This window comes from Mercurialis annua, linkage group LG6 (genome assembly GCF_937616625.2).
Source record: "Mercurialis annua linkage group LG6, ddMerAnnu1.2, whole genome shotgun sequence".
NCBI classification, from domain to species: domain Eukaryota; kingdom Viridiplantae; phylum Streptophyta; class Magnoliopsida; order Malpighiales; family Euphorbiaceae; genus Mercurialis; species Mercurialis annua.
In genome coordinates this window covers 46,374,731-46,400,720 of record NC_065575.1, presented here as the reverse complement: position 1 = coordinate 46,400,720, position 25,990 = coordinate 46,374,731, and the positions used below count along the sequence as shown (strand labels likewise).

General features: G+C 29.8%; 3 protein-coding genes across 6 annotated transcripts; 1 reads left to right on the top strand and 2 right to left on the bottom strand.

The window, feature by feature from the left end:
• Positions 1-859: 859 nt before the first annotated feature.
• On the bottom strand, positions 860-2,495 carry LOC126685989 (protein transport protein Sec61 subunit beta). The gene is made up of 2 exons (XM_050379994.2): positions 2,337-2,495; positions 860-1,191 (listed from the first exon to the last, which is right to left on the bottom strand). Exon 2 carries the CDS (start codon positions 1,186-1,188, stop codon positions 943-945), a length of 246 nt encoding a protein of 81 aa, XP_050235951.1. The 5' UTR covers positions 1,189-1,191; positions 2,337-2,495; the 3' UTR covers positions 860-942.
• A 555-nt stretch (positions 2,496-3,050) lies between these two features.
• LOC126688150 (F-box protein At5g51370-like) lies at positions 3,051-6,693 on the bottom strand. 3 transcript variants are annotated; one of them, XR_007644191.1, is made up of 3 exons: positions 5,414-6,693; positions 4,197-4,623; positions 3,051-3,400 (listed from the first exon to the last, which is right to left on the bottom strand). XR_007644191.1 is itself a non-coding variant. In XM_050382754.1 (3 exons), the coding sequence occupies exons 1-2, from the start codon at positions 6,676-6,678 to the stop codon at positions 4,350-4,352; spliced, it is 1,539 nt and encodes a 512-aa protein (XP_050238711.1). In that variant the 5' UTR covers positions 6,679-6,693; the 3' UTR covers positions 3,051-3,400; positions 4,339-4,349. The 3 variants fall into 3 exon arrangements, 2 of the variants coding, with proteins under 2 accessions (XP_050238711.1, XP_050238710.1); XM_050382754.1 differs by having other exon boundaries at positions 4,339-4,623; XM_050382753.2 differs by lacking the exon at positions 3,051-3,400 and having other exon boundaries at positions 4,066-4,623.
• Positions 6,694-13,750: 7,057 nt separating this feature from the next.
• LOC126653654 (transcription factor UNE10) lies at positions 13,751-18,858 on the top strand. 2 transcript variants are annotated; one of them, XM_050347590.2, is made up of 6 exons: positions 13,751-14,106; positions 14,204-14,894; positions 15,168-15,269; positions 16,082-16,147; positions 17,683-18,027; positions 18,517-18,858. In XM_050347590.2, the coding sequence occupies exons 1-6, from the start codon at positions 14,021-14,023 to the stop codon at positions 18,601-18,603; spliced, it is 1,377 nt and encodes a 458-aa protein (XP_050203547.1). In that variant the 5' UTR covers positions 13,751-14,020; the 3' UTR covers positions 18,604-18,858. The 2 variants fall into 2 exon arrangements, with proteins under 2 accessions (XP_050203547.1, XP_050203548.1); XM_050347591.2 differs by having other exon boundaries at positions 13,752-14,106; positions 14,204-14,888.
• The last annotated feature ends 7,132 nt before the right edge of the window (positions 18,859-25,990 follow it).

The window sequence follows — 25,990 nt, the reverse complement described above, 5'->3', positions numbered from 1 at the left end:
AGGGTTCAATATTTACATATTTATCAAGTTCAGGGGTCAAATCGGATTATTTAACAAGTTCAGAGGTTCGATAGGTGAGACGTTAAGTTTAGAGGTTAGATAGGTAAAAGGGTACAAGTTCAGGGGTCAAACTATGTATTAAGCCGTGCTTTTACTGCTTTATTTTGAATTTAGATATCAACAAAACAAACATGGAAAATTTTCATAAAAGTACCAGGTATAGCCTTACAGACAAATTATAAATTAATCTCAGATAATATATTGTGCATCGTATTCCCTTTTCGAATTGAATATATAGAATAATCGATTGAGACATTTGATTATACATTTGAAGGTTAAAGGGTTTGATCGACTATTTTAGATAATTCACCCCTTGCCTATCATAAAACATTATCATACAAAAAAAATCCAATAGCTTAACTTTTTTTTGGTTATGTTCTAATTTTTAAAATTGTCAATTTTGTTTGATTTTTTAATTTTAATTGCAGCCATTTTTATTCACAATTGATAAAATAATCAAATATGTCAATCGATAATTTTAATTTTTAATACATTTTAAACAAAAGCTTATTTAAACTACGCATAAGATATAAAAATTATATTTAAACTTCTTTCAAGGGAAAAAACTCTAATTTTAAAAAATAAATACCATTAAAATTAAAAATTGAACCTCTAAAAAAATGACTATTTTAAAAGTTTAAATTATAAATTAAAAAAAAAAGCCAAAAAGGTAAATTTTTTTGATGATCATGCCAAATCCAAATACAAATAGGATTTGGAGCAACTAATTAGATAATATATCAGCTTAACAAGTTATATCCAAAAGCAGTACTCTATATAAAAAGCAGAATGCCTACTGTGTCAAAAGATCATGTAATTATAACCACCATTCATGTAAAACCTGACTCAAAATCCAAAACTCAACATTCACTAATGATATCGCTATTCTCTACGAACAAGGTAGAGTTTTCCTACAACATGCAGAACTGCAACAAATGCAATAAACCCGATGCTCATGATCAGCACAACATTTGGAGAGATTTTGAGTCCTGGAGCATCATCTGTGTAAAACTGGAGCATAGTACCGGCTGCTCCGCCTGAGGTCCCGCCATTTGTTGTTTTTCTCCTTCGCAAACTTGCAGTAGCTGCTGCACTGCCTCTTGGGGGAGCGGTTCCACCTAATGCCATTTTCTGTAGTCACCAAAATACCAAACAGTTTAGATCCATATTGCTTTTGAAAGCTCATAGTTTGCAATTCTATCATTCATACAATACTGAATATCTGTTTCAATTAGATGATTATAAAGTTCATTGACCCGACCTAAGTGAATACAGCAATCTTACAACTAATATAGGAAAAATTTATAATCATCCGGTTAAGATCAATCTAAACCAGCCGATTATGCATAACGATTCAACATGCCAACTATTAAACAACTTAATAGAAACAGCCAATCAAAAATATTCCAAACCACATATACATCACCGAGAAGAATCACATGCGAGGCATATCCAGCAAGAGGCAAGAAATTTATAGGTTCAGTCTTGCCAAGTAATACAATTGTTCTTATGTTCTCCTAATGTTTTATATTTTAAATCAAAATAAAGCAAGTTCAACAAAAATAGACAAGCATGATTTCTAAAAGTGCATTGTACGATTAGACTTAAACTTCCGAGTCACATGCCCTCATTCACAAAATTCAATCAATAAAGGCGTAAAATGAAATAGTGTTTCAAAACAATGCAAGTATGCCGAAAAATAAACACGGAAGCTGAAAACAGATACAAAAATTGCATTTAGACAGCTAGTAGTTTGCAATTCTAACGCATAAAATTCTGAATATCTATTTCAATTTCTTGATTAGCTGTTTATCAAGTTCCGCACCTTAACTCGAATGCAGCACTCTCACAAGAGGCAAGAAACTTACAAATTTTTCCATGTTTTGTTTAAATATTTGATAATTGCCATCAAGATAAAGCAATTTTAACACAAATAGACAAATATATTACTATAAACTTAAAATCCAGATTTACATGCCTATATTCAAACGATTTTCAATCAATTTAGACAAAATATGGAGTATTCTTTCGAACCAATACAAAATCCACGCATATGTATCATCAAATATATAAAAACATAAATGGAGGCCGAAATTCAATAATTAAATCATAAACTGAAACAATGAATAGATCTGAATTCAAGAAATTCAACAATTAAATTATAAAATTGGTAAATCAAAAGATAGATAGATCAATTGAAATGTAAACCCTAGATCTAAATATTGTTTAAAATAAATTTACAACAAATTGAATAAAAGAGGTTGAGAAGAACTCGCCTGAATTGAGTTGGGAAATCCGCGACTAAGAGGCGATAAATGTGTAAACTAAATTTGTGAAATCTCGATTTTTTTTTAATGAAATTACAATTTGCTTCTGTATTTATATTGTGATGTTTTCTGACCACGCAAGCGTAGCCAATCTTGACCTGCCATGTAGGATTTTGGTCTTGTTTAGAGAAACCATGTGTTTCCATCTATGCTATTGCTACTTGCTAGGCACTGCTTATTATGAAATTATAAATATTTTAACTCATTTTTTTATCCTTTTTTATCATTACCTTTATATATTATGTGGAATTGTTTATTACTATATTACTATTATTTTAGCATTGATTCTTACAAAATTAATTCCAATGTAGTGCTAAATATACTGTTTTTTTTACTGTCAAAATTAACAATAATTATCATATATTTCAAATTTTTAGCATTCAATAGTAATTTTATAATTTTTTATTTTTTATTTTTTCTATTTTAGTATTTTAATTTTTGACTTTATACTTTGATTTTTTTTAACCATAGAACACAAACCAATATAAAACAAACTCATCTTTTTCATCTAAAATATCGTAGTTCATCTCTCTTTTTTAAAAATTTATTTTTAAATATTTTAATTAAATAAATAAAGTAAATAAAATGATTATCTTATTTTTTTTTAAAAAATTTTTTTTTTAAAAAAAGATGATTATCATAATGATTAATAATCCATGAAAGTACTAAACAAAACAGAAAAGATACCCATTATTGAATATCCATGTAAATATAATCAACCAAAAAAAACTTAATATTCCTAATCAACCAATTAAAACTTGAGAATCCTACAATTAGCAACAAATTTAAGCATCTCCGCGATGCAAGTAGAGTTTGCCGATAACATGAAGCATGACAACGGAAGCAATAAAGCCAATGCTCATGATCAACACAGTAGATGGAGCAATCCACAATCTATTCGTCTCGTCCGTGTAATTCTCGAGCATCTTCTGAGCTGCTCCTCTGCTCTTTCCGCCGCCTCTTTTACGCAAATTCGCGGCACCGGCACCACCTCTTTCACCTAAAAACATCTTCTGCAATCACCAAAACACTAAATAAGTTTGTTTCAAAACACATAAAACGACATTCAATTGTACTATCATATTTGAGTTTTAAGAATAAAATGGACTTACAGTTATTCTTGATGAGTTTTCTTGTCGGACAGGAATTTCAAAGCTTGTGACTAATTGGTGACAAAAACAATATGATATGCAAGAACGAAGCTTGAAGGAAAATAAAAGATGTGTTGAAGTAAATAAAGAGTTTACTTGCGTTTCTATTTATAGAGATAAATAGTTCTTCAAAATTCTACAAGTTTTTGGATTTTTTTAAATACAAATCCTAAAAAGAAAAGAAGTTTCATCCTAATACAATCACTCAATTAGTCGTCTGGAAGAATCATTACAGGAGCAAAGAGTCAACTCGGCCCGCTAACTTGTGTCTCCGGATCAAATAATTTCTAACTTTTCTTTATTCAATTAGATTTCAAACTCTCTTAATTCAGGTTACGTAACCCCTAATTTCTCAAACAACTTATTTGACCCCAAAATATAAGTTTAAGAATCTAATTGACTAAAAAAGTTGAAAATGACTTATTTGACCTCGAGGCACAAGTTCAAAAGCCGGGTTGACCTTTTTCTTATTATTATAGCATAAAAATTACAAAATTAAACAACAAAAGAATTTTTTGAATATCAAATTAACTATAAATTGATATTACATTCAATTATTCAAAGTCGTGTAATATCAATGATATTATTTATGCAGAGATTTACACATGTATTCCTACTAACTCAGATTACTATTGCTAACTGAATTAGAATATCTGACCTAATTGACGTCAAGAAGAAGGAGGACAAAAAAACCCTGCCTTTAACTTAAAACCTCTGCCAAATCCCCCTCTATTATGGACTAATTATTTCAAATAGATAAGATAATCACTGGAGGATTTGTATGAAGTGACTGAAACAACCTTGCCATAATTTAACCCTTCATTCCCTTGAAAAATCTACCACCTTTATTTCCCACTCCAGTTCCAGCAAGACTAGAGGAAACAAGAGATTTGGAATCTGGTCTCCATTTCAACTCTTTTAAGACAGAGAACAGAGATGCCAGCGCCGGACTCACTTCACCGTCTTTTATTTTGTTGCACGACATTACTCGTAATCTTTGAAGATCCTTCCAGTTAAGAATAACGGCTTCAAGACCTCCTGTAGTCAGCGATGAGCATCCTTCGAGAGATACAAGCTTCACCCTCCTATCAAGAAAGCCAAAATCAAAATTCATCATAATTCTGAGTCACTTTCTTTCCCAATGTAATGTAGTGATTTTAGAAAACTGGTTGCCATTGTTTTCATTGGACAAGATCATCGTACGGCTTAATAGCTACTCATCAACCAAGTTAAAATTGTCTCAACACAGACATAAGGGCGTTAGAGACCACTGACAGGGTATGTGGTTTCGTTATAACAGTCAACAGATACAAAAGCACATGTATTTGAATAGATAAAAAAGACAGGCCAACTCTAAATGAACCCGAGTAGTTATCAATTATCATTCTCAATACAGCTTTCGGCATGATCATATGGAAATATTAGAAAGATCATAGATAAGATCCACTTGAGGCATGAACGTCATGATTAAGTTATATGCTGTTCGAAGCATGAACTCATGATTAAACATCTGAAACTTATTAGAGAAGTGGAAGCTTGGAAAAGCACTTCAGGAAGAGAATAAGAAGAAGCTACTCTACTTATGTGGGTGAATTTTAGAAATATGCCGCTCTACATAGAATATTTGTTTGCACTCTGAGCAGAATACTATTGCAAAGAACTACAACGAATTCTTTAAAGATGACAGTGGAGAAAATAAAAGCACCATTATTAAAAAGGCAGAACTTCAAATAAATATACAAAACATCAGAAAACAAGTGAAGCTAAACACAAGTATTACATGAGATACATAAACTGAAAAATTAAGCTATTCTTCCAATGGTGTCGATATCATATACATATAGAAACAAACAAATAACGACACAAAAACCATACCTACAAACACTTGCAGTGGCAAATACTTCATCCTCCAGACCCCAGCAGTTTTGAAAAACAATCTCCCTAACAGCATCACAAACTAAAAAGAGAGCTTTAAGCCCAGGTTTATCCCGCATCTGACACTGTTGCAAATGCAACTCTTCAAGTGTAGGACAAGAACCCAGATGCTCAACCAGACCTGGACTCGAATCAATGCTCTTGCAAGACTTCATTGTCAACGTCTTCAAATTTACACAGAATGACAATGCAGCCAACCACCCACCATCCATTCTATGATCAGAAATAGTCAATTCCCCAAGCATTTGGCAACACTGCCCTATCGCTTTAATCCCGTCATAACTTCCCTCACATCCACAAAGCTCAAGCTTAACTAACCGACTGCACCCCTGTGCTAGAATTGTTAATCCAATATCAGAAACTACTGTATTATAAAACCCATCAACACAAGCAACCAATTTAACTACTTGTAAATTCCTGCACCCCGAAATACCATTCAACGCGAAATCCCCACAACAATGCAGTTCTAATTCTTGCAAAGTTTCGCACTTCCCCGAAATACTCAACAACCCAGTTTCGCTAGCATTAAACACCACAATTCTTCTCAAATTAGAATACTGTTTCGCAATCATTTCGAGTCCACAATCAATAAAATCCGAAGGCAAAATGCGACTTCCTTCAATAAACATCCCATAATCTGTATAATCAGTACCAATATGAATTGACAAATACTTATGAGTCAACACAATACCAGAATTCCTCGGCGTCACGAAACAAGCATTGAGAATACCAATCTCTACGAGATTCGGAAACCGGGTGAAGATTCGACCCGAATTAAGAAATGACCATTCATTGAGCTTGATAGATTGAACCAAACGGCCATGAATATACAACCACCGTTTGCACACAAGAGAATTAGATATATACTGAGAACTCGGAAGCCTAGAGAACACTTGAAGAAGAAGCTCGTCGGAGAGGAGAGAGGTGCAGTCGGGTCGGGTAATCGGGTCAAGTGGAGATTGAAACCCTAATAATGAAAAATCAGAATCTGAAGAAGGCGGCGACGGTGTAGTAGATAAGGATCTGAGATGCATTTTCCAAACTACATGCTTCAGCGATTGATCTTTGAACCATACGTCCGGTAAGCTTAAAGTTCTGCCCCGCTTTGTTAATGGAGGTGGTGGTTTTGAATTAGGGTTAGGGTTAGGGTTAGGGCTCGGTGGATTTGAATTTCTATTTCTAATTCTACCCGGTGAATCAGACATTTGGGAATTTATAAGGATTTTTTTTTTTTAACTTTTTACTGTCTTAAATTTGAATATCTGGGTTTATTTTCAGCTTGCTGTGTCGTTTTTTTACTGCTTTTTTTTTCGTCAGGTTATTAAACGGGAAACAGATTAACCTTATTTTATTTTTTTGTTTTGGATTCGTTGGATTTCTGGTTTTTATTTTGTCCAATTCATTTGGAACTGATTATAGTGATTTTTTAAATGTCTAAAAGGAGAGTTTTAGTTCCACATTTTAATGACGTGGCGAATTTTCATTGGGTGGGATTGAGTTGAAAGAGCTGTACTTGATAAATTTGTTAACTAATTGATTATTAATTTTGGAGGCCGAAATGATTAAAGAAATCAGCTTTTTGTTTTGTTTAGGGTTACTTGAAGAATTTATATTCTGTCTTATGTATGGTTGTGCAATTGTGGGTATAGTACCTTAACCTTTAAGGCTAAAAACTCATACAATCAATAAGAAAGAGGATTTATACACTTTATTGATTTTTTTTTAATAAATTATCTGACATTTTAGTTTTCTTGATGAATTTTTAAAATGTTTTTTGCAAAGTAAATAAATAAATAGTTAAATTTATTTTTGTTTTGTTCGAGAGATATAATATGAAGGGTTAAAAATTCTCTAATGCATTTTTGAAGTTTCGATTTTGAATTTCAATAACTTAAGTGGCAATTCGCCATAAAAAACTTGTAAGTAAAGGGCAATTAACATATAAATTAATTTTATATACAAATTAGTCACGAACTTATTGATTATGGACAATTAACCCCATTTTGATAATTTGTCCGTTCAACTTATAAACTAATTGTTCCCTAAACTGAGAATTTGTCTCTTCAACTTGTAAGTTAAGTTGTCAAAATGGGGTTAATTACCCATAATTATTAAATTCGTGACTAATTTGCCTACAAAGTTAATTTATGCATTAATTGCACATTGCTTATAAGTCGGGGGGGGGGGGGGGGAATTATCACTTAGCCAGTGGTCTAAAACTAACTTAAAACTCTACAATTAACTACTAATCACTCACTAATGACGTAATTAGATTTTCATTTTGTAAAAAAAAAACATCCATATTGGTAACTTTGAGTCTTCATAGTAATCATATGTTCGAGTAACAAAATCATAAGAAACCATAGTGAGATTGTTTGAGAACTATTTTCATGATAAAGTCGAGTTCAGATCATCGAAAAAATGAAAGCGTATTGAAGTAAGAATAAGTGTTATCTTCAAGCGATAACTGCCCTTATCTCTTTATAGTTTTTCAAATCAAAAAGTTAGTATGAACTTAAATTGTCCACCTTCAATACTTTTCTTACAGTTCATAGCTCATGATTTAACGAATGATATAAAATAATGTGTATCGCCTATATATAAATGGCTATTCGCCTAACTAGTTCGGAGACTCGGTACATGATCCTAAATTAGTTTTTAATTGAAATAGGACTATATGTAAAATCAGATCTATATTTCACTACAAGGCAAAAGGTGATGAGAATGATACAAATTTTACTTGAAAAGGGCTGTAAAAGAATTCAGAAAATCATATTTACTTTTAGTAGCATATTAATCTAATAATAGCTGTTTGGAACTTGTGATTAATCAATTTAGGCATAAATTACAAACTGTGGTGGGCCAAAAATGATATCTCTACATAGTGGCAGAAGAAATGACATGTCACACATTTATTTAATTTGCTGACGTAATAGTTTCTCTGACATTGCTGATGTAATACTCTTATGTTCTGTCTGTCCATAAGCCTGCTTTGTACGGCCCAAAATTATGGGTTGGATTGAACCAGCTAATAGTAATCGGTATGTATTGGATTTCTTGGAGTTCGCATGAGTCCATTATTAGGAAACCCACAGCCACACATCACAGAAGGGATATTGCCAATATTATTATTATATGTTAATAGTATTTTACCTAAAATCAGTAAAAATTCATCAAAAGAAGAGCTCCAAATGAAATATATTGCCATTTAAATAAAAAAGAATAACAAAAATTAAGAAATACTTAAATTTTGGACAAGAAAATCCAAATTTATCTATAATTTTAATCAAATAAAATAAAGAATGGCAATCAACTAAATATACAACAAAAGAAAGTAGTAATAGCACATTAAAAATGAATAATCTGAGCTAAATTAAGTATTCTCAAATCTATTTGGAGGCAATTAATACTATATATTAGGGTGAAGCTATTTTCGGGCAAAAGAAAAACTAGACAATTTTTGTAAGTAATTTTTTATTTTGTCAAAGATTAAATTTTTTATTAATAATAATAAAAATTATATATATGTGATCACCTAATAAAAGATACAGTAGAATATTCAATGGTCACCTAAATTTTTTTCTTGCTGTAATGTGGTCCACTATTTAGGAATATTTACTCTTTTTAAATAATTTTGGACTTTAAAAATTTACTATTACACGTGTGAAGAGTACCGTGCATTTACATGAAATAGCCCCCGGCAGCTCAAACTTCTCACGCGCAGTCGCCAGACAACTCCACTGGGTGACGTCAGCATTAAGGTCCCACGCTAATTATTCTCCTATCATCTCATTTATCCCGCAATCCTTCGCCTCAAATCTTCAACAAAGGATAAAGGATCACTTATCCCCCTAAATTTTTCATGAAATATCAAAATTTACAAAAATAGACTTTGACATAACAGACCATAAACTTGACACTTAGAATCAATCAAGTCCATTTGTGTGCCACTCATTTACAAATCAAAGGACTCGATAAATATTTATTGCTACAATAAATCTATTTTTGTTCAGTTTGTTAAACTTTGTGTTTTTTAGTAGTTTTTGTTTTGCTTTATGATCCAGCTAATTTATTCTTTTATATTTGTGGAACAATTTCATATGTAAGCTCACTTTTATCTATGTTTTTTTGTTGTGGCTTATATTTAAATTCATATCAATGAACATCTTTAGTTTATTTGTCAAGATTTATCATTGTTTTTAAAGATAAAATCTTAAAAAAAACAAAAACAAAAAATATGCGGCGTACGTTTTTTTGTTCGAAAATCATAAAGATTCGATATGGAGAGGACCTGAGTTAAATTTTAAATTTGTATTTAATGAATTAAATATATAATTTTTAGAAAAATAAGAAAAATGACTATGACTTGAATATTTAAAAATTTATTAATTTTTGGATTTGATTTTTTTCTATATAGTTTTTTTTAAAAAAAAACTCCCCACATTTTAATCGATTAATCCATCTTTAACTTTCTTCTTTTTGACTTGTTCAGTTGACTAAAGCGGGTGTGTGTGTATACATATCGAAAATATGTCATTTGTATCTTACATTATAAAAATAAAGACTAATATAATCCTATTAATCAAATTATTAGTTAATCAATATTTTGACTCGTTGATGTTACGAATTCGTTTAATAAACATGTCGTGTTTGAAATTGTCATTTTAACACGATTGATTGAATGGATCGTTTGCGATGTTGGATATATCGCGTTTATAACAAGTAGACACAATTTTCAACTCTAGTTATTATCATACAATCATTTATAAAAAATGATAAATTTGAAAGATAATGATCATTTTAAACTTCTAAAAGGACAAGTGATCATAAACAAATAAGTTTGATTATAAAGAAAAACAAAAAATTTGAAGGAGTAGTTCATATATGTACAAATTACTCAAACACCATTAATTGATGTATGCACAATTGTCACCTTTCCTATGTGAATATTGACTATATGCTCTTTTCATTTTATTTTTTTTAATTTTTATTTATTTTTTATATTAGTCAGTTAAATCAAATTACTTGATTTCATAAAAATAAATAAAATCTAATTTTTAAATTTATTTCTATTTGTGATATAAATATAAATATGAATATTATATTTTTATAAAATCTAATTGTTTAATGAATTCAATTTATAACTTTTCCTATTATATTATATTTTTTCTTTTTAAAAAACTAAAACTAAATATTAAAAAACTAATAAAAATTAAATATGTAAAACTAAATTGAATTTTTAAGTCATTAAATCTCATTAAAAATACAATTTTTGTTTTTATTCATATTTAAAATGAATTTAAAAGCAACTGAAATTTAATTATAAGAAATAAGTTCTCTAACTTAGTGTAATTAACAGAAAAATTAAAATGTAAACCAAATAAAAATAAAAACTACTCCCTCCATTCTTTTTTAGTTGTTACTTTAGACTAATATATTTATCCATTATTAGTTGTCATTTTAGGATTTTTATGTGACATTTGCAATAATTTTTCAAGTTTAACTTTTTTATTAAATTACCTCATTAAATGTTGGTTCAATTTTCAAAGTTAAATTATCTAATAGTATAATTAAAAAATTAAAATTAAATTTTTCATAGTGAAGTTTATAAATAGGGTTAAACTAGTCTTTATGCTTGTAATTTGAGACAAAAGATCACTTTCTTAATCTAATAATTTATCCAAAAGTGACAACTAAAAAAAATTAAGGGAGAATATTACTTAACTTTTAAGTAAGACAAACTATAAATTATGATAAATGCTAGAAATGTCATCATAATATATTTGGTCTAATTGATAAAAGAGTTAATTATAGGAAAATGCTATTTAACTAACCATTTTGTACCTTTTTAATTGTCCCTTTTTATGTGGTAACATTTAATTCGTTCAATTACCCTCCAAAAATATTTATCTCAAATAACTTGTAATTGAACCACTTTTTTTTGATAATTGGGGAGGAGAGAGCGCTTGTGGGAGGATTTGAACCCACGACCTTGACATTTGCTGCCCAGCGCTTATACCATTTGAGTTACAGCTCGTTGGTAATTGAACCACTCTTTTAATGCCACATCAGATGGATTAAAAAATGTGGGTTAAAGAGGAGGGTTATATAGCATTACTCTTAATTATATTAACATAGTTAGTCTAATTGATAAAACAATTAATTACAGGGTCACGGATCTATTACGTGCAAGTTGAAGAAGTAGACTACTATTTAAGTCTTTGGGTTGAGCTAAAAGTGTCAATTTTTGTGCCAAATGCAAGTACCAACATGATCCTTTATCCCTTCCAATTACTTTTTTTTTTTTTTTTGAGAAGCAATGTAGGATTTTATTGCAGCACTAGAAAATGTATTACAATTCAAGCATATAGCTTTTTGCGAATACATTAAAAAACAAATAAATAATAAAAGCTGCAACCCTCTTGCGCAAATCAATAAGATAAGAATTCCCGATGATAGCAATATGAAATCGAAAATTGCAAATTGTTGATAGAGCATCACAATGTCTTCTGGACGCAACTGATCTGGATTTCGTCAATTGGGCATTAGATTCAAAGTACACTTTATCAAAATCCACAGCTCTGACAGTTTCAATCTGAATTGTTCAACTGGATTATATATTTGAATGAATTCAATTGAAAACCTAAAAATAAAAATTTCATCATAAACGATTCAAATCTGCACCGCAATAGAAGATCCACAAAGGGAACATCAAATCCCATAAAGGGCAATATAAAATTTCCACGGAGGAAAATATAAACTCCATAAAAGGAGAGATAAGAACAACCATAAATAAAAACATAAAGTAGCAAAAAAACAACGATCATAAATAGAATATATAAATAAAAACTAAACTAAAGGAAAACGAGACCACCGCCGATCAAAATATTGATCGGCGGTGGCCTTGAAGGAAGCCAAGTTTAGAGTTTGTTTTTTGTTGGGAGAGGATGTGTGCGGCTAGGGTTTTTTTTGAAACGTTATCCCTTCCAATTACTATATGCAAAAAGATTGCACCGTCGATCAAAGAATCCAAACCGGTCATCTAATGATTGTAAATAATGGATAATTGATTTTCAGATATCCAAATTATTGTTATTTTATATCCATGACTAAACTTTGATTATTATTTTCAATTGAACTTTACTTTCATTTTAATAGAAATTATTCTGGTTAAGATACATCCATTACAGCCAAATTTTACTTATTTTTGTAACATAAAAATCTTTTTACTTGCTTTTCGCTAAAAACTTTATATGTACATATATATATTAAAATTCTGTCAAACACTGAATATACATATATGACATGTTTTTTTAAAAAAATTGTGCTATTATAGCCAAAAAGCTTCATATTAAGTAAAGTTAAAATTTGATTGTTAAAATTACAATCACAAAATGGTGATTTTTTTAGTTGTTCATCCGATTTTTAGAGTTTTGTCCTGATTAATCTGGATTCGACCTCTATTGCTCACCTAATATGATGGGTGAGTTTGCCAGTAGAAAACTTTTACATTGACAAGACTCGAACCCGAAACCATATTTAAGTAATATCAAACCGCTTACTACTTGAACCAACTCCGTTGGTCAAAATAGTAATATTCTAAATAACTTTATAATCAAATATACCATGTAAATACTAGTAATGGCTAGGCCTGTGCATCGGTCGGTTTCGGTCGGTTCGGTGAACCGAACCGAAAAAACCGAAACCGAAAATAGGCTAAAATCAAAAACCGAATCGGTTCCGAAATAGACCAAAAACCGAAATTGAACCGAACCGAACAATTCGGTTCGGTTCGGTTCGGTTCGGTTAAAAACCGATTTTTTTAATTAATTTTTTTTCCAGTTTTTTAATATAAAAAATTAAAAAAACATTGATTAATAATAATTTTATATATGTTGTTTGTATATTTTATCTATTATAATAAATTTATTAACTTATATATTACATATTATTAAATAATAAATACTAAAAAAGTATAAATAAACATACAAATTTTAAATTTTTCAAAAAAAAAAAAAAAAAAATTTGTTATTCGGTTTTTCGGTCGGTTCGGTTTCTAAAAACCTAAAACCAAATTGAAAACCGAATATCAAATTTTTAGGTTGACAAAAACCAAATTAAACCGTTTAAACCAAAAAACCGAACCAATTTTGAAACTTCGGTTCGGTTCGGTTCGGTTTTTCGGTTCAATTCGGTTTTTGCACACCCCTAGTAATGGCCCACCTTTCTTTTCAACATTTAATACCCCAACACTCTTAATTTTACCACATATGGACCCGAATATCTGCCCCCTATTTTCTTCCTTTGCTCCCTCAAAATTGTTCTTATCATCTTCCACAGTAAAGGCCAGACCACCCTTCATCACTACTTTTTTTCCCTATCCTATTTTCATTATTCCATTCCCACATTACACACGCTACATCAAAATCAATAACAAGAATCTCTCTCCCTCCAAATTTAACCAATTATAAATAAAATATATAAATATTCTTCTTCTTCTCATTCTACAGAGAATCGTAAAAATAAATCATAATTAAACTAGCCAAAATGAGCCAGTGTGTTCCTAGTTGGGATCTTGATGATAATGTACCCAAGCTTTCTCTTCGATCCAATAACACCCCTGATGTACCCATGTAATTCTTTATCTCAAATTTTATGTTTTAAGTATGTTTTTAAAAATATTATTATGATGATGGAAATATTTATATTTTGCTCTGTAATTTGTTGCAGATTAGACTATGAAGTAGCAGAGCTGACATGGGCGAACGGCCAGTTAAGCATGCACGGTCTAGGTCCGCCGCGCTTGCCTGCCAAAGCTGTGCCTCCGTCAAAATACACATGGGACAAGCCACGCGCCGGTGGTACTCTCGAATCCATTGTAAACCAAGCCACTCGTTTACCGCCGCCGCAGCAGCGCAAAAATAACGGCCATGAGATTATTAACTGTAACACTTGTGGATCAGAGGAGGCTGTTCCATGGTTCGAGCAACAGCGCCGTCGTGCCTCAGCTCCTAGTGCCAGCTCAGCTACTATGACAATGGACGCTTTGGTCCCTTGCTCGAACCGGACGAATGATCATCACCGTACCCGTCAGGGACACGTGGTTGAATCCGTGCATGTAGGAAATGGCGGCAACTGCGCGGGGTCTTGTAGCGTCGCCCCTACAACTGCCACACAAGAGGAGGAGGCTCGACTCCCAGCTAGGGCGGCGCGTGTAGAACAAAGTGTTAGTGGTAGCGCAACTTTTGGAAGAGACAGTCAGTTTATAACGTTAGACACGTGTGAGAAGGAACTTGGTATGGGATTTACTTCTACTGCTTCGTTTGGATCTCATGAAAACACCAGCTACGGCCAACAGATGACCAAAACTGTCACCGTCGATGAGAATGACTCCGTTTGTCACAGTAGATCACAGGCACACGTAAGAATTGAGTGTTTATTCCATGCACCGTTATAACTCGTTATTTTAGTTAATTAGTATTTGTGGTGAGAAATTTTTAATACTAATTGTTTATTTTTTTATCACTAAATAATAGTATATGGTTAAGGTTTTATTGGTTTATTGTACGAATAATATGACATAACCGTTGTATTGTATAATTATTCGTTAAAATTTAATCATTTTATCAAGGATTAATTGGTTTTTTTTATAATAATCTAAAATTAAGTGTTGTTTGTTTTTGTGGTTAAAAAGAAAGAAACAGGTGATGAAGAAGAGAAGAAGAAATGTAATGGGAAATCGTCGGTGTCAACAAAAAGAAGTAGGGCGGCGGCTATTCATAATCAATCTGAACGTGTATGTTCATTTTCTCTTTTTTCAACTATATATTAATTACTTGTAAGAAATTAGTAGTTTTTTTTTTAAATAGATAGTATATTGATAGAAACAACCCGAATTTACAAAAAAGTTGGTGCCGATTTATAGTTGGAATCCGTTGAGGACACCTCTGATTTGGTGCCGATTTATAAAAATCAATGGAAAGTATAATAATTGTTATAATTTGTTTAATTGTTACCTTGTTAGTATCAAAGTATTCTATATTAATCCTACCGATTTTAATTTTTTTTATATTTACTAATTAAATTTTATCAATTATGACTCGTGACATGCCATTGAATATTTTTTGCTAAACTTTTATTTATGTTTAAAATATATAAAATATTTGCCACATTTTATTTATTTTAAAATTATAAAATTATAGTATAATTTATTTAAAATTTTAAATGACATGACAAAATTTAGAAAGCATATTTTACTATCAACTATGTAATGATAATTTTTTATTTTAATTTATTTAATAATTTTTAGGTGTTGGTACAATAAAAATTAAATTATTAAAATATAAAAATTTAAATGAGAACTATAATTTGGTAAGTGCAAAAAATAAAATATATAACAAAGAAAATCCATTTTCTTTAAAGAATATATCAAGAAAACAAAAAAGTCTGCAGAAAGTCAACCACGTTATATATATTCAATACTGTCAAAAGGTACTGACTACAGAATTTCATTACCAAATTAACAGTGTCTACAATTTGATTTCTTTTTGCTATAATTTGTTCATGCTACTATTTTGTATTCAATAATTTATTGATGTTTATTGCCAGAAAAGGAGAGATAAAATTAACGAAAGGATGAAGACACTGCAGAAGTTGGTCCCAAATTCCAGCAAGGTACGGAGTTTCATTGGCAGCCTTTTTTTTCTCTTTTTGTGCAAAAATCAAATCAAATTAAGTAACCGTCCAAATCGACAAATTTAATTAATTTATTATTATATAAAAAGTAAGTTTTATTTCGATGTAACATTTTATTTAAATTTTAATATAAATCAAACTAAAACAACCAAATCAAACTGAAAAATACCAACTGATGGTAAGATTCAGTTTATAAAAATTTATTTAAAAACGTACATTGTTTAATTATGTTAATTTCAGGATATTAGAACTCGAATTAATCCTTAATTTTGACATTGATGGGCTCTTAATTATAAACATAAATATTTTGGATAGACATTAAAAGAAAAAAAAGGTGCATGGTTGAAGAGGCTGTACCATTCAAATGGCAATGCGTATCTGGGACTGGTCCAGTAAATATAGTCCACATACATAATATGCTATGGGGACTACTTGACAGAAGCTTGTGTCTTTGTGGAGACAGTCATCTGTTTCCACTTAAACTCATATAGGCCCTAATGTTCTTTGGCCAAACCCATGTAGAGGCCCCTGTACTTTACACTTTTTTTTCTATAGGTCCTTATACTTCATTTTTGTATTATCTGGTCCCTCTACTTACTTATTTTTTATTTTCATATCCTTTTTGAGTTTTTTCCAGTCCTTTTGTGTGACTGGAGAAAAAACAAATTGTAAGTAGAGGGACTGGAGGAAAAAAAATTGCAGGTACAGGGACTGGAAAAAACTCAAAAAGGATCTGAAAATCGAAAATATGTAAGTAGAAGGACCAGATAATACAAAAATGAAGTATAAGGACCTACGGAAAAAAAAGTGTAAAGTACAGGGACCTCTACATGGGTTAAGCCATGTTCTTTTGTTTGTTCATAATTGTCCATTTCTCATCTCATTTTTACTTTTTTTTTGGGTGAAATATCAATTTTATTACTAGTTGCCGCTATAGTAATCATTAAATGAAGGTTAACCCATAAAAAGTATTTACACTTTCAACTTTTTATTTGTTTAATCCCTTTTTAAAAAATATTCTTATTTATTTCTTATTTTTTATAAAAAAATTGCGAGCATATCGCTACGTAACTTTATAACGTCATACTTTTACTGCTTAGCATTTACCACATAGCAAATAATAAAAATTCATATATTTTTTAATTTTTTATTTATTTGATTTCTCCTTAAAAATTGTTATTCAATAGGTCCATATATTATTTATTCCTATAAACGAATAAGAAGATGTCATTTTGTTGACGTGGTCTATTTGACTAACATGTCGAGTTAGGTGACATTTCAATCTTGTCTCATGTGCGTTTCACAAGTTATATGCTACACATTTTGTATCCGTCCAAAAAAATTTAAGAAATTAAAAAATACAAAAATTAAATTAAGAGAGAGGTTTAAAATAGCACGGGATAAATCAAAAATTTAAAATGTAAATTGTGGGTCATATGAACTACTAATCATGGTTAAATAAACATGCTTAATACTTAAACTATTAACTAAATTGTTGTTAATTTGTTATGCAGACGGATAAGGCCTCAATGCTGGACGAAGTGATAGAATACCTAAAGCAATTACAAGCACAAATTAACATGATGAGCAGAATGAATATGCAGCCGATGATGATGCCGATGCCTATGCAACAGCAGCTGCAAATGTCCATGTTGGCTCCGATGAGCATGGGCATGAATCTAGCCGGAATGGGAATGGGAGTCATGGACATGAACCGTCCCAATATGGCTCCGGTTCTTCACCCGGCTGCTGCTTTCATGGCGCCTATGACTACGTGGGATGGCTCCGGTGGGGGACAAGTCTCGTCTGCTCCGGTTATGCCTGACCCGTTGGCTGCATTCCTTGCATGCCAGTCACAGGTTAGCTTATTTACTAATCCCCTTCAATTCTACTCAGTATTTTCTTTTATTAACTTATAAATAAATCTATGTAGTGATGCATTCTTTTGTTATGTACTCATTTGAATCAAATGCGTTATAGCTCATGATAAACAACGGTGATTAAGAATCTAAGTGGACTTTCCACACAAAATCTTATTAAAAACTTTAAAATAAATAATTGAGTTACCTATTATTATTGAATTAGGACTTATCATTTTATTCTTTTAACTAGTTGGCTCCAGTTGAAAGATATAATTAACAAAATTAGATCAAAATTAACTTTTCTTGAATACTGTAAATAGAAAAAGTCATAAAGATCAAATGTTTTTGAGTTATTAGGCCACCAAACTTAAAAATCCAAAGCTCGATCATAAACTATAAATTAAATACTCTAATAGAAATTTATAGTTTTGTGTATATAGTTTTGTATGTACTTTCGTATAATGTTGTTATAATTTGTTGTTGCAGCCTATGACGATGGATGCTTACAGCAGAATGGCAGCCTTATACCACCAGCTACAACAGCAGCCACCAGCGTCTAACTCCAAGAGCTAGAAATTATTGAAGAAGCCGACGAGCCATTGATAAAAAAAAGCCATTGAATCCGATAAATTGCGGCTGTAAATATGTAAATAAGTGTATTTGCTGCGCATTCAATCGGAATATTCTGTTTTCATAATTAATTTTTGTGTACTTTATTTAGCTTTACAAATTAGGCAAGAACATGACTCATTTGATGCTCTTTTTTGGGTGCACAACTTGTGTAAGATATTTCTGTCTTTTCATTATTTCTGGCCAAGTTTTACTTTATCTTTGCTTTTATTTTGTCAACTTTCTTCCTGTCATGATTAATAAAGAGGTAATTAATCTATATACATTTATAATTTAAATAAAGACAAAATTAATATAAGAAAATAAGTAGAAAATATTCAGCTTATCAAATTTACTCAACTTCTAAATATATTTATATATAATTAAATTAAATGTAAGAGGGAAAAATTAAAAGAACAATTATTACGGCATCACAAAAATCCTAAATGCTAAAGGTAATTAGCAATTAGTATAAATTTAAGACTAATTAATTTTGAGAATCATTACTGCAACTTTTGTAATATTTCATATTGATCATGTGATATTTTGTTTTTAGTTATTTAATTTTCATTTCTTTACGACAAGAATGTTTTAACTAATTTAAAGTTAAAAGTTACCTTCATATCATACGTGACAATTAATAAATTACTATAGTATTTTATTTTGACCATGAACTTTCATAAACAATCACTCATTTTCATGTGTTTGCGAGTTTGAATTCCGGTTACGTCCTTTTTTAATATGGAATGGTTGGGGTTAGGCTGTTGGCCATTATAATTTGAAATTATTAGGTATATGGGCTTGTGGGCGGTCCATATTTCGGGATTTGACAATGATATTAAATTTTGGCTCAATAGAGTGAGTCCTCGTCAAAAAAAAGTGACCTGAAATGAGATAACATCTTCCTATTATAAGAAAATTAAGGTTCAATCATTATATTGAAACAAATTAAAATATCATAAAACTTTACAAACTTTTAAAATTAAATACTTTAATTATTAGATAGGTATATCGCCTCTAGATTGATATAAAAATATTGAGCTAGATATGACTATATACATTTTTTTGTAAGTGAAAAAAAGAAGCATCTGTGAAAATTATTAAACTCATGATCTAGCAGTTTGCTGCCAATAATTATAATATTTTATAATTAATCAGTTATGATTGGTTACTTCATAAAAAAGAATTAAAAATTTATTTAGTTCAAGTAATAATAATGGGCATTACTTGGAAAATTACATCATAAAAAACAAAAGAATTAGCTTCCAAAAACTCATGCCATATGTTTTAAATTAAGTATATTTAACTATTAAGATTATACTATATATTGAATACTGAATAGTATAATAAGTGGAATCTTTCTTCAAAAATAAAGGCTAATTACCGATTATTTTTCAATAGCATCTCGATTTTATATAACGGTCAACTTTATCTTATTTTATATTTTTGATTTTTAATAATGCCCCGACCTTATAAAATAGTCAATTTTACTCCATATTTTTAACCCTCAATAACACTTTAAATCATCAAATTGAACTCTTTTATTTAGAATTTATTTGAATTTTTTAAATTGAATGACTTGTTTGAATTTGTCCAAACAGAAAGAAAATGTAATCGACACATACATTTAGTTGTTTTGAAATATTTTCATTCATATAGTATTAAAATCATCTAATTTTTTTAATGTGAGATGCTAAGTAAAAAATACAAAATAGGGTAAAACTGACCGTTTTTCAAGGTTAGAGTGCTATTAAAAAAAGGTCTGTAATTTTTCAGCCTATTAGCCAAAAATTAAATATATTTATAATATTTTCATTTATTCACAATCCTAAAATTTTACTTTCACCTCTTTTTAATTATAAAAAAAATTACTTTCAGTATAAATAAATATATTTAGAGGAGAAAAATACGCATGTTTTTAGTTAAACTATATTTTGTATTTTGGCGAAGTAAGTATTCTTTTCATCTCGTTTAAAAAGGACCATATCCTTTGAATATGAATAAAAAAGATAATAATTAGTATTTTTTAATCATTTCGTCTCTATTAATAGTACCTCATAAATTCTATTTAAAATTATAATCATTAATTTAGAAAACGGAAAAATAAAATAAGAAGGTTCCTATAAAATAATATTGAAATATGTTATTGAGTTTTTAAAAAACATTATGTAAAAATGAAATATGTCTGTTTTTAAAGGAGAGAAGATGAGAGTAATAAACAATTACTAGAAATTATCTGATTTTATGTCTTAACAAGAAAATGTAGAACATGCAATGTTTATAAAAAGGTAAACATATTGATGATTGGATGCTTATTTGTTAGCTTGATTTAATTTGTCTCCACACATTTTTTTTAACAACTCAATCTATCATGCTTCTATAATAATTGAAGCAATACATTTTTTATCCGTCTTAAACCACATTTTTCATTTTATATAAAATGAACAAATACTTTTCATCAAAAAATTAAATATTTATTTAAAATAATTGAAGATGTTATAATAGAAATAGAGTTAGATAAGTACGAACTCTAGTCAAAATAGTGGCAGCAAACATGAGTATATTTTTTGATAAATCAAATTAATCGATATATTTCGTTTAAATGCTTTTGGTTAATTTGATAATTCATCCGGTTTGATTAATTATTAATTTATATCCGGTTACAACTAATTTTTAAAAAAAACAGTCGGCTGAGTTAATTAATCTTATTATTTTTAACAATTCTTTTTTATATTTAATTGGTTTAACTAAATTAACCATAAAATTTAATCAGTTCAATTTTGTCCAGTAAGAATTGTAGTTTATTCGGTATCAGCTAATTTAATTAAATTATTTGATTCAATCAGAACAATAAAATAGCAAGCAAATAAAGGTACCTTTGCAATGATTTTCTTTCCGCATGGAAATTTAATTTTGTTGAGTTTATGTGAAATTTCTAAAATAGAAGTGTATAGTGTTTGTTTAATTCTCACATTGCTTGGAGATAGATCATTTATTGGTTTATAATGGTGGACTCTTCCACTAGAATTCACACTCCAAAAATAGTGGAAGAGGAGATAAATTCTTTTCGAACTATCACATATTGTTCGATCGTTTGATCTGGTTTTTTTGGTCGTTTTAAACACTTATTATTTAATTTTCTAACGTTATACATATATCTATTTTTTTTTTTACCAAAAACAATCTCTTGATTTGCTCTACTGTTTTGAGTTTCGAAACATTTTCACTAATATTTTGCTTCAATTGAATCACCTTTTTACAAATCCTAAACACGTGTATTTTTTGCAAAAACTGAATTTTTGAACAATAATAAAGAGAATGTTATAGATCGATAATTCACAGTGTGCAGTGCTTAGCATATATCTACACAACTGCTTTATCTTGGAAACAACTTGATTGGTTGTCGATTTGCATCAAGATGGTAGAGCCGTAAAATATTTTAAAGAAAGCGACATAATTCACGATTCAACGGTAACGTTGTTTGATAATTTTACTCTTTTTATAATCTGTTTCAACAAGTTTTACTAAGTTCAATCAGTTTATAACCAAATAGACTGTTTGTTCGACCCCTAAGGGCAGAAACTTTGATTAAGGACAGAATAGAAAAAATAGAGAGTAACTGGTCATCCAAGAAACGCTTGGACTATGGAATGGCCACATGCTTTACTTTTTCCATAAAAATCTTAAGATTTGCGAAGATTGTATCTTAATTAAGGCAAGGGCCAGAGTGCAACAAATTTTGTTTTGGGTGATGTAGACTCAAAAAAAGTGATCAAATGGGGGATTTTATGTAGACATGAATATACTCTTAAACTTTTATATAAAGAAAATAAATAACTTTTTTTGTGTGTGTAGATAATGGGGATTTCTGAAAACCATATTGGAGATGCCTTAGGACCAGATACTGACCCATATTAAGATTGTCAATTCTCAAGAATTTAGTTATTAAATCTTCTTCTTCTTCCTCTTCCTCTTCCTCTTCCTATAAAATAAATCCACCAAAAAAAACGACTTAAATTGAATATATGGATCCTGCATTATTATTCAATTTTTGATTTTCCCCTATATATTTCTGTTTCTCAAATAATATAACTGTCCACTTTTATTTGGTTAAAAAATAAGGCTTCTTTTATATTGAAAAATGAATAAAGGATCACTTTAACCTTTTAACTCGTGTCAATATATCAAAAAAGTTTAAAATAACAAAACCAGATCACTTGTACCATGAATTTGTATAAAGAGAAAATATACTCTATTTTTTAAAATAATATGAATTTGTACCATGAATTATTTTTTAAAATAATTATACCTACTTTTTATTATTATTTTACTCTAACTAAACTTCTTTTACTCTAATTATATTACAACTTGTCATTTTTTTTATTCTCTCTCTTCTTTTTCTTCTTCTTTTCCCTTTTCTTCTCTGTTCGTCATTTTTTTTTGCTTCTTCTTTATTTCTTCTCTGTTTTTGCTTTTTTTCTTCTTCATCGTTCCTTCATCGCTCTGCCATTACTCCGCCATCGTTTCGTCGTCATTCCGCCGTTCTTTCATATTTGATTTTAGCGATTTTTTTCTTAATTCGTGGTGATCAATACGATTTATGTTAACTTTCAGATCTAAATAAATTACTCTTTGATTTTTTCAATTTTAGATCTAAAAATCTTCATGACACCTTAATTAGAGAGTGAATTTTATAAAATTATAATTTATATTAATTAATCATATTTAAATACTAATTTAATCATAATTAAACTCTAATCAAAATAAATTAAATTAAAACCCTTTTTGATCCTTTATTAAAGTTTTTTCAATATTTTTTTAAAATTTTGTAAATAGATTGGCCGAAAAAAATTCCGGCCAATATGTTCCTCTTGTTCTTGAAGAAGAGAGTTTGTTCTACAAGAATGGTGAAGATCAGACCCAAATGGATTAACAATTTATATACATCTAATTTTTTTTATTAAAAGATGAATTGACACCGTCACACGGATTGATAACCTTTTTGTCAAAATAAAAATGTAGACTTGTATTTCTAAGAAATAAAAGTAAAGATCTAAATTCGAAATTAAACAATAATGGATGAGCTAAATATATATTTTACCAAAAATTTAATACTAACGCGTAAAAGTGTCCTCATTTCCAATTGCAATGCGATTGTAACCTTGCAATCACCGACTTCATCCCCAAACGCATGTTTATTGGGTGTTAATTCAACTAAATTTCTAAGGGCGTTCAATAAGTTACCCACATCTTCTTACTTTGTTATTTGAAAGCCAAACAATATTGTTGGTAGGGAAGAAGCAACCAAAATTAGGGTTATAAACAAGCCGTACCGCTCTTCAAATTTAGGATTATAAATAAAGTGAGTCGTTTATAAAAAATTTGGCTTTCGACTTGATAAAAGTTAGGCTTGGTTAGTTGTATAGATAAACAAATTCAAACTCTAATTTTTATATTTATAAACAAACTGATTTTAAATTTAGTAGTGTCCAGTTTGTTTCTATTCACGAATAACACATATATGAGCTCGTAAGTTGACTCGATTATAAGATCGCAAACGGACTCATATATAAGCTTAATTTTGAGTTCGTATGTGAAACTCGTTCAAAAGTTCATGAATTGACATATATGTAGGTAAAATAATGTAGTTCTAATTAACATGATATAATTTTTAGTTAACTGGTCTAAATTGATTTATGTTTGTTAGATTACATGTCAAACGAGTTTGGTTTATGAGCTTGACTCATTTAACACTTTAATGAAAAAGCTCAAACTCGATTCTTTTACCACCTATATCAACGAATTCTGATTCTACTCATTTAGCATCCTAACGAATTGACACAAGCTAATCTTGATCCAGACATAAATATAAAAAATTTAAATGGACGGTCTTTAGGGATCTTGGACAATAATTTTTCATTCTAAGCCCGGCCCGAGCCCGTACCCGAAAAAAGTCCGCTATTTTACGGCCGGGCTCGAACTTTCATTTTTATAGATTTACAGTGTAACCCCGCGCAACTCTAGCCCGAGTCCGCAAAAATATAGTGTTAGGGCTAGATTTGAGTACGAAACATAAAGTCCAAGTCAGGATTGGGTGGAGATTGGACTTGTATAAAAAATTAAAAAGTCCGGTGGACCCAGCCCGAGCTCGAGCCCGCCTATGAAGAAGCATACCCTCCACTAGTACATCTCCCTCATTTTTTTCCTTATCTATGTTTATTTACCTGTATTGAGTTCTTTTTTTTATTTTTATGACTATGCGTACTGATTGTTGCATTATATAAATATTTTGTTAATTATATCCCATGTATATATATTATCCATTAAATAACTAATCCATCTTTTTTATATTTTATATTTAAACTTAATATATTATATTTTCTAAATTTTATTTAAAATGTTATTTGTTAATATGATTTAATGACGTGATAAAGATTTTTTTTAATTAAACGATTGGTTAAATATTTAGAATTGAATTTTTGCTATTATCGGGACAAAAATGAATTTTTGCTGGGCCTGTGGGGGGGTCGTGTTTATTTGAAAAAGGACACCTAAACTATTGTAATTAAACTGGGTTACGATAAGCCCATATATAAGTGGGCTTTTCTGTCTCTAGTCTATTCTTGGTTGTGTGTTTGCACCGAGCCCTAGTTTCATTGGCTCTTGTTTTCTCCATATATTTTAGAGGTGTTTAATAAATATTAGGAAAAGAGTACATATTTATAAAAATATTATCTAATTTTTTTACGAAAATATGATTCAAAAAAATATTTATAAGAATATGGTTTTTGATACAAAAATACATTTTTGATAAAAAAAAAAACAATTTCGTATACATTTAGTACAAATTATGCATATAATCCGAATAATATAAGTATATAATTTATCACTTTTGTATATAATTTATAATTTTATATACATTTAGTACAAATTCCCTATATAATACGGAGTATATACGGTTTTTTTTTAAAATACCAGATCTGTAAATTTTAAATCTGATATTTCAGATCCGATCTCATATTTGATATTTCATATCCAAACCATACAAATCATGTAGGATTTACGAGCCATGACATCGTGTAGGGTTGATGAGCGGCAACGACATGAAGGATTAATGAGGGACGACTGTGTGGCGAGCGAAAAAGGAGGACATTGGCGGCGAGCGGATAGGGAGTGTGGCGGCGCGATATGATGTTGTGGTGGTGATTTGTAACGGAAGATTGACGGTAGTGGATGGAGTTAATGAAATAAAGGAAGTTTTAATAGATTAAAATGGTGAAGAGGAAATTTAAAATAGGATTTTCTGTGGTACTTTTTCTTCTTGTTAAAAAGGTCGGACAAAGCAGGATTG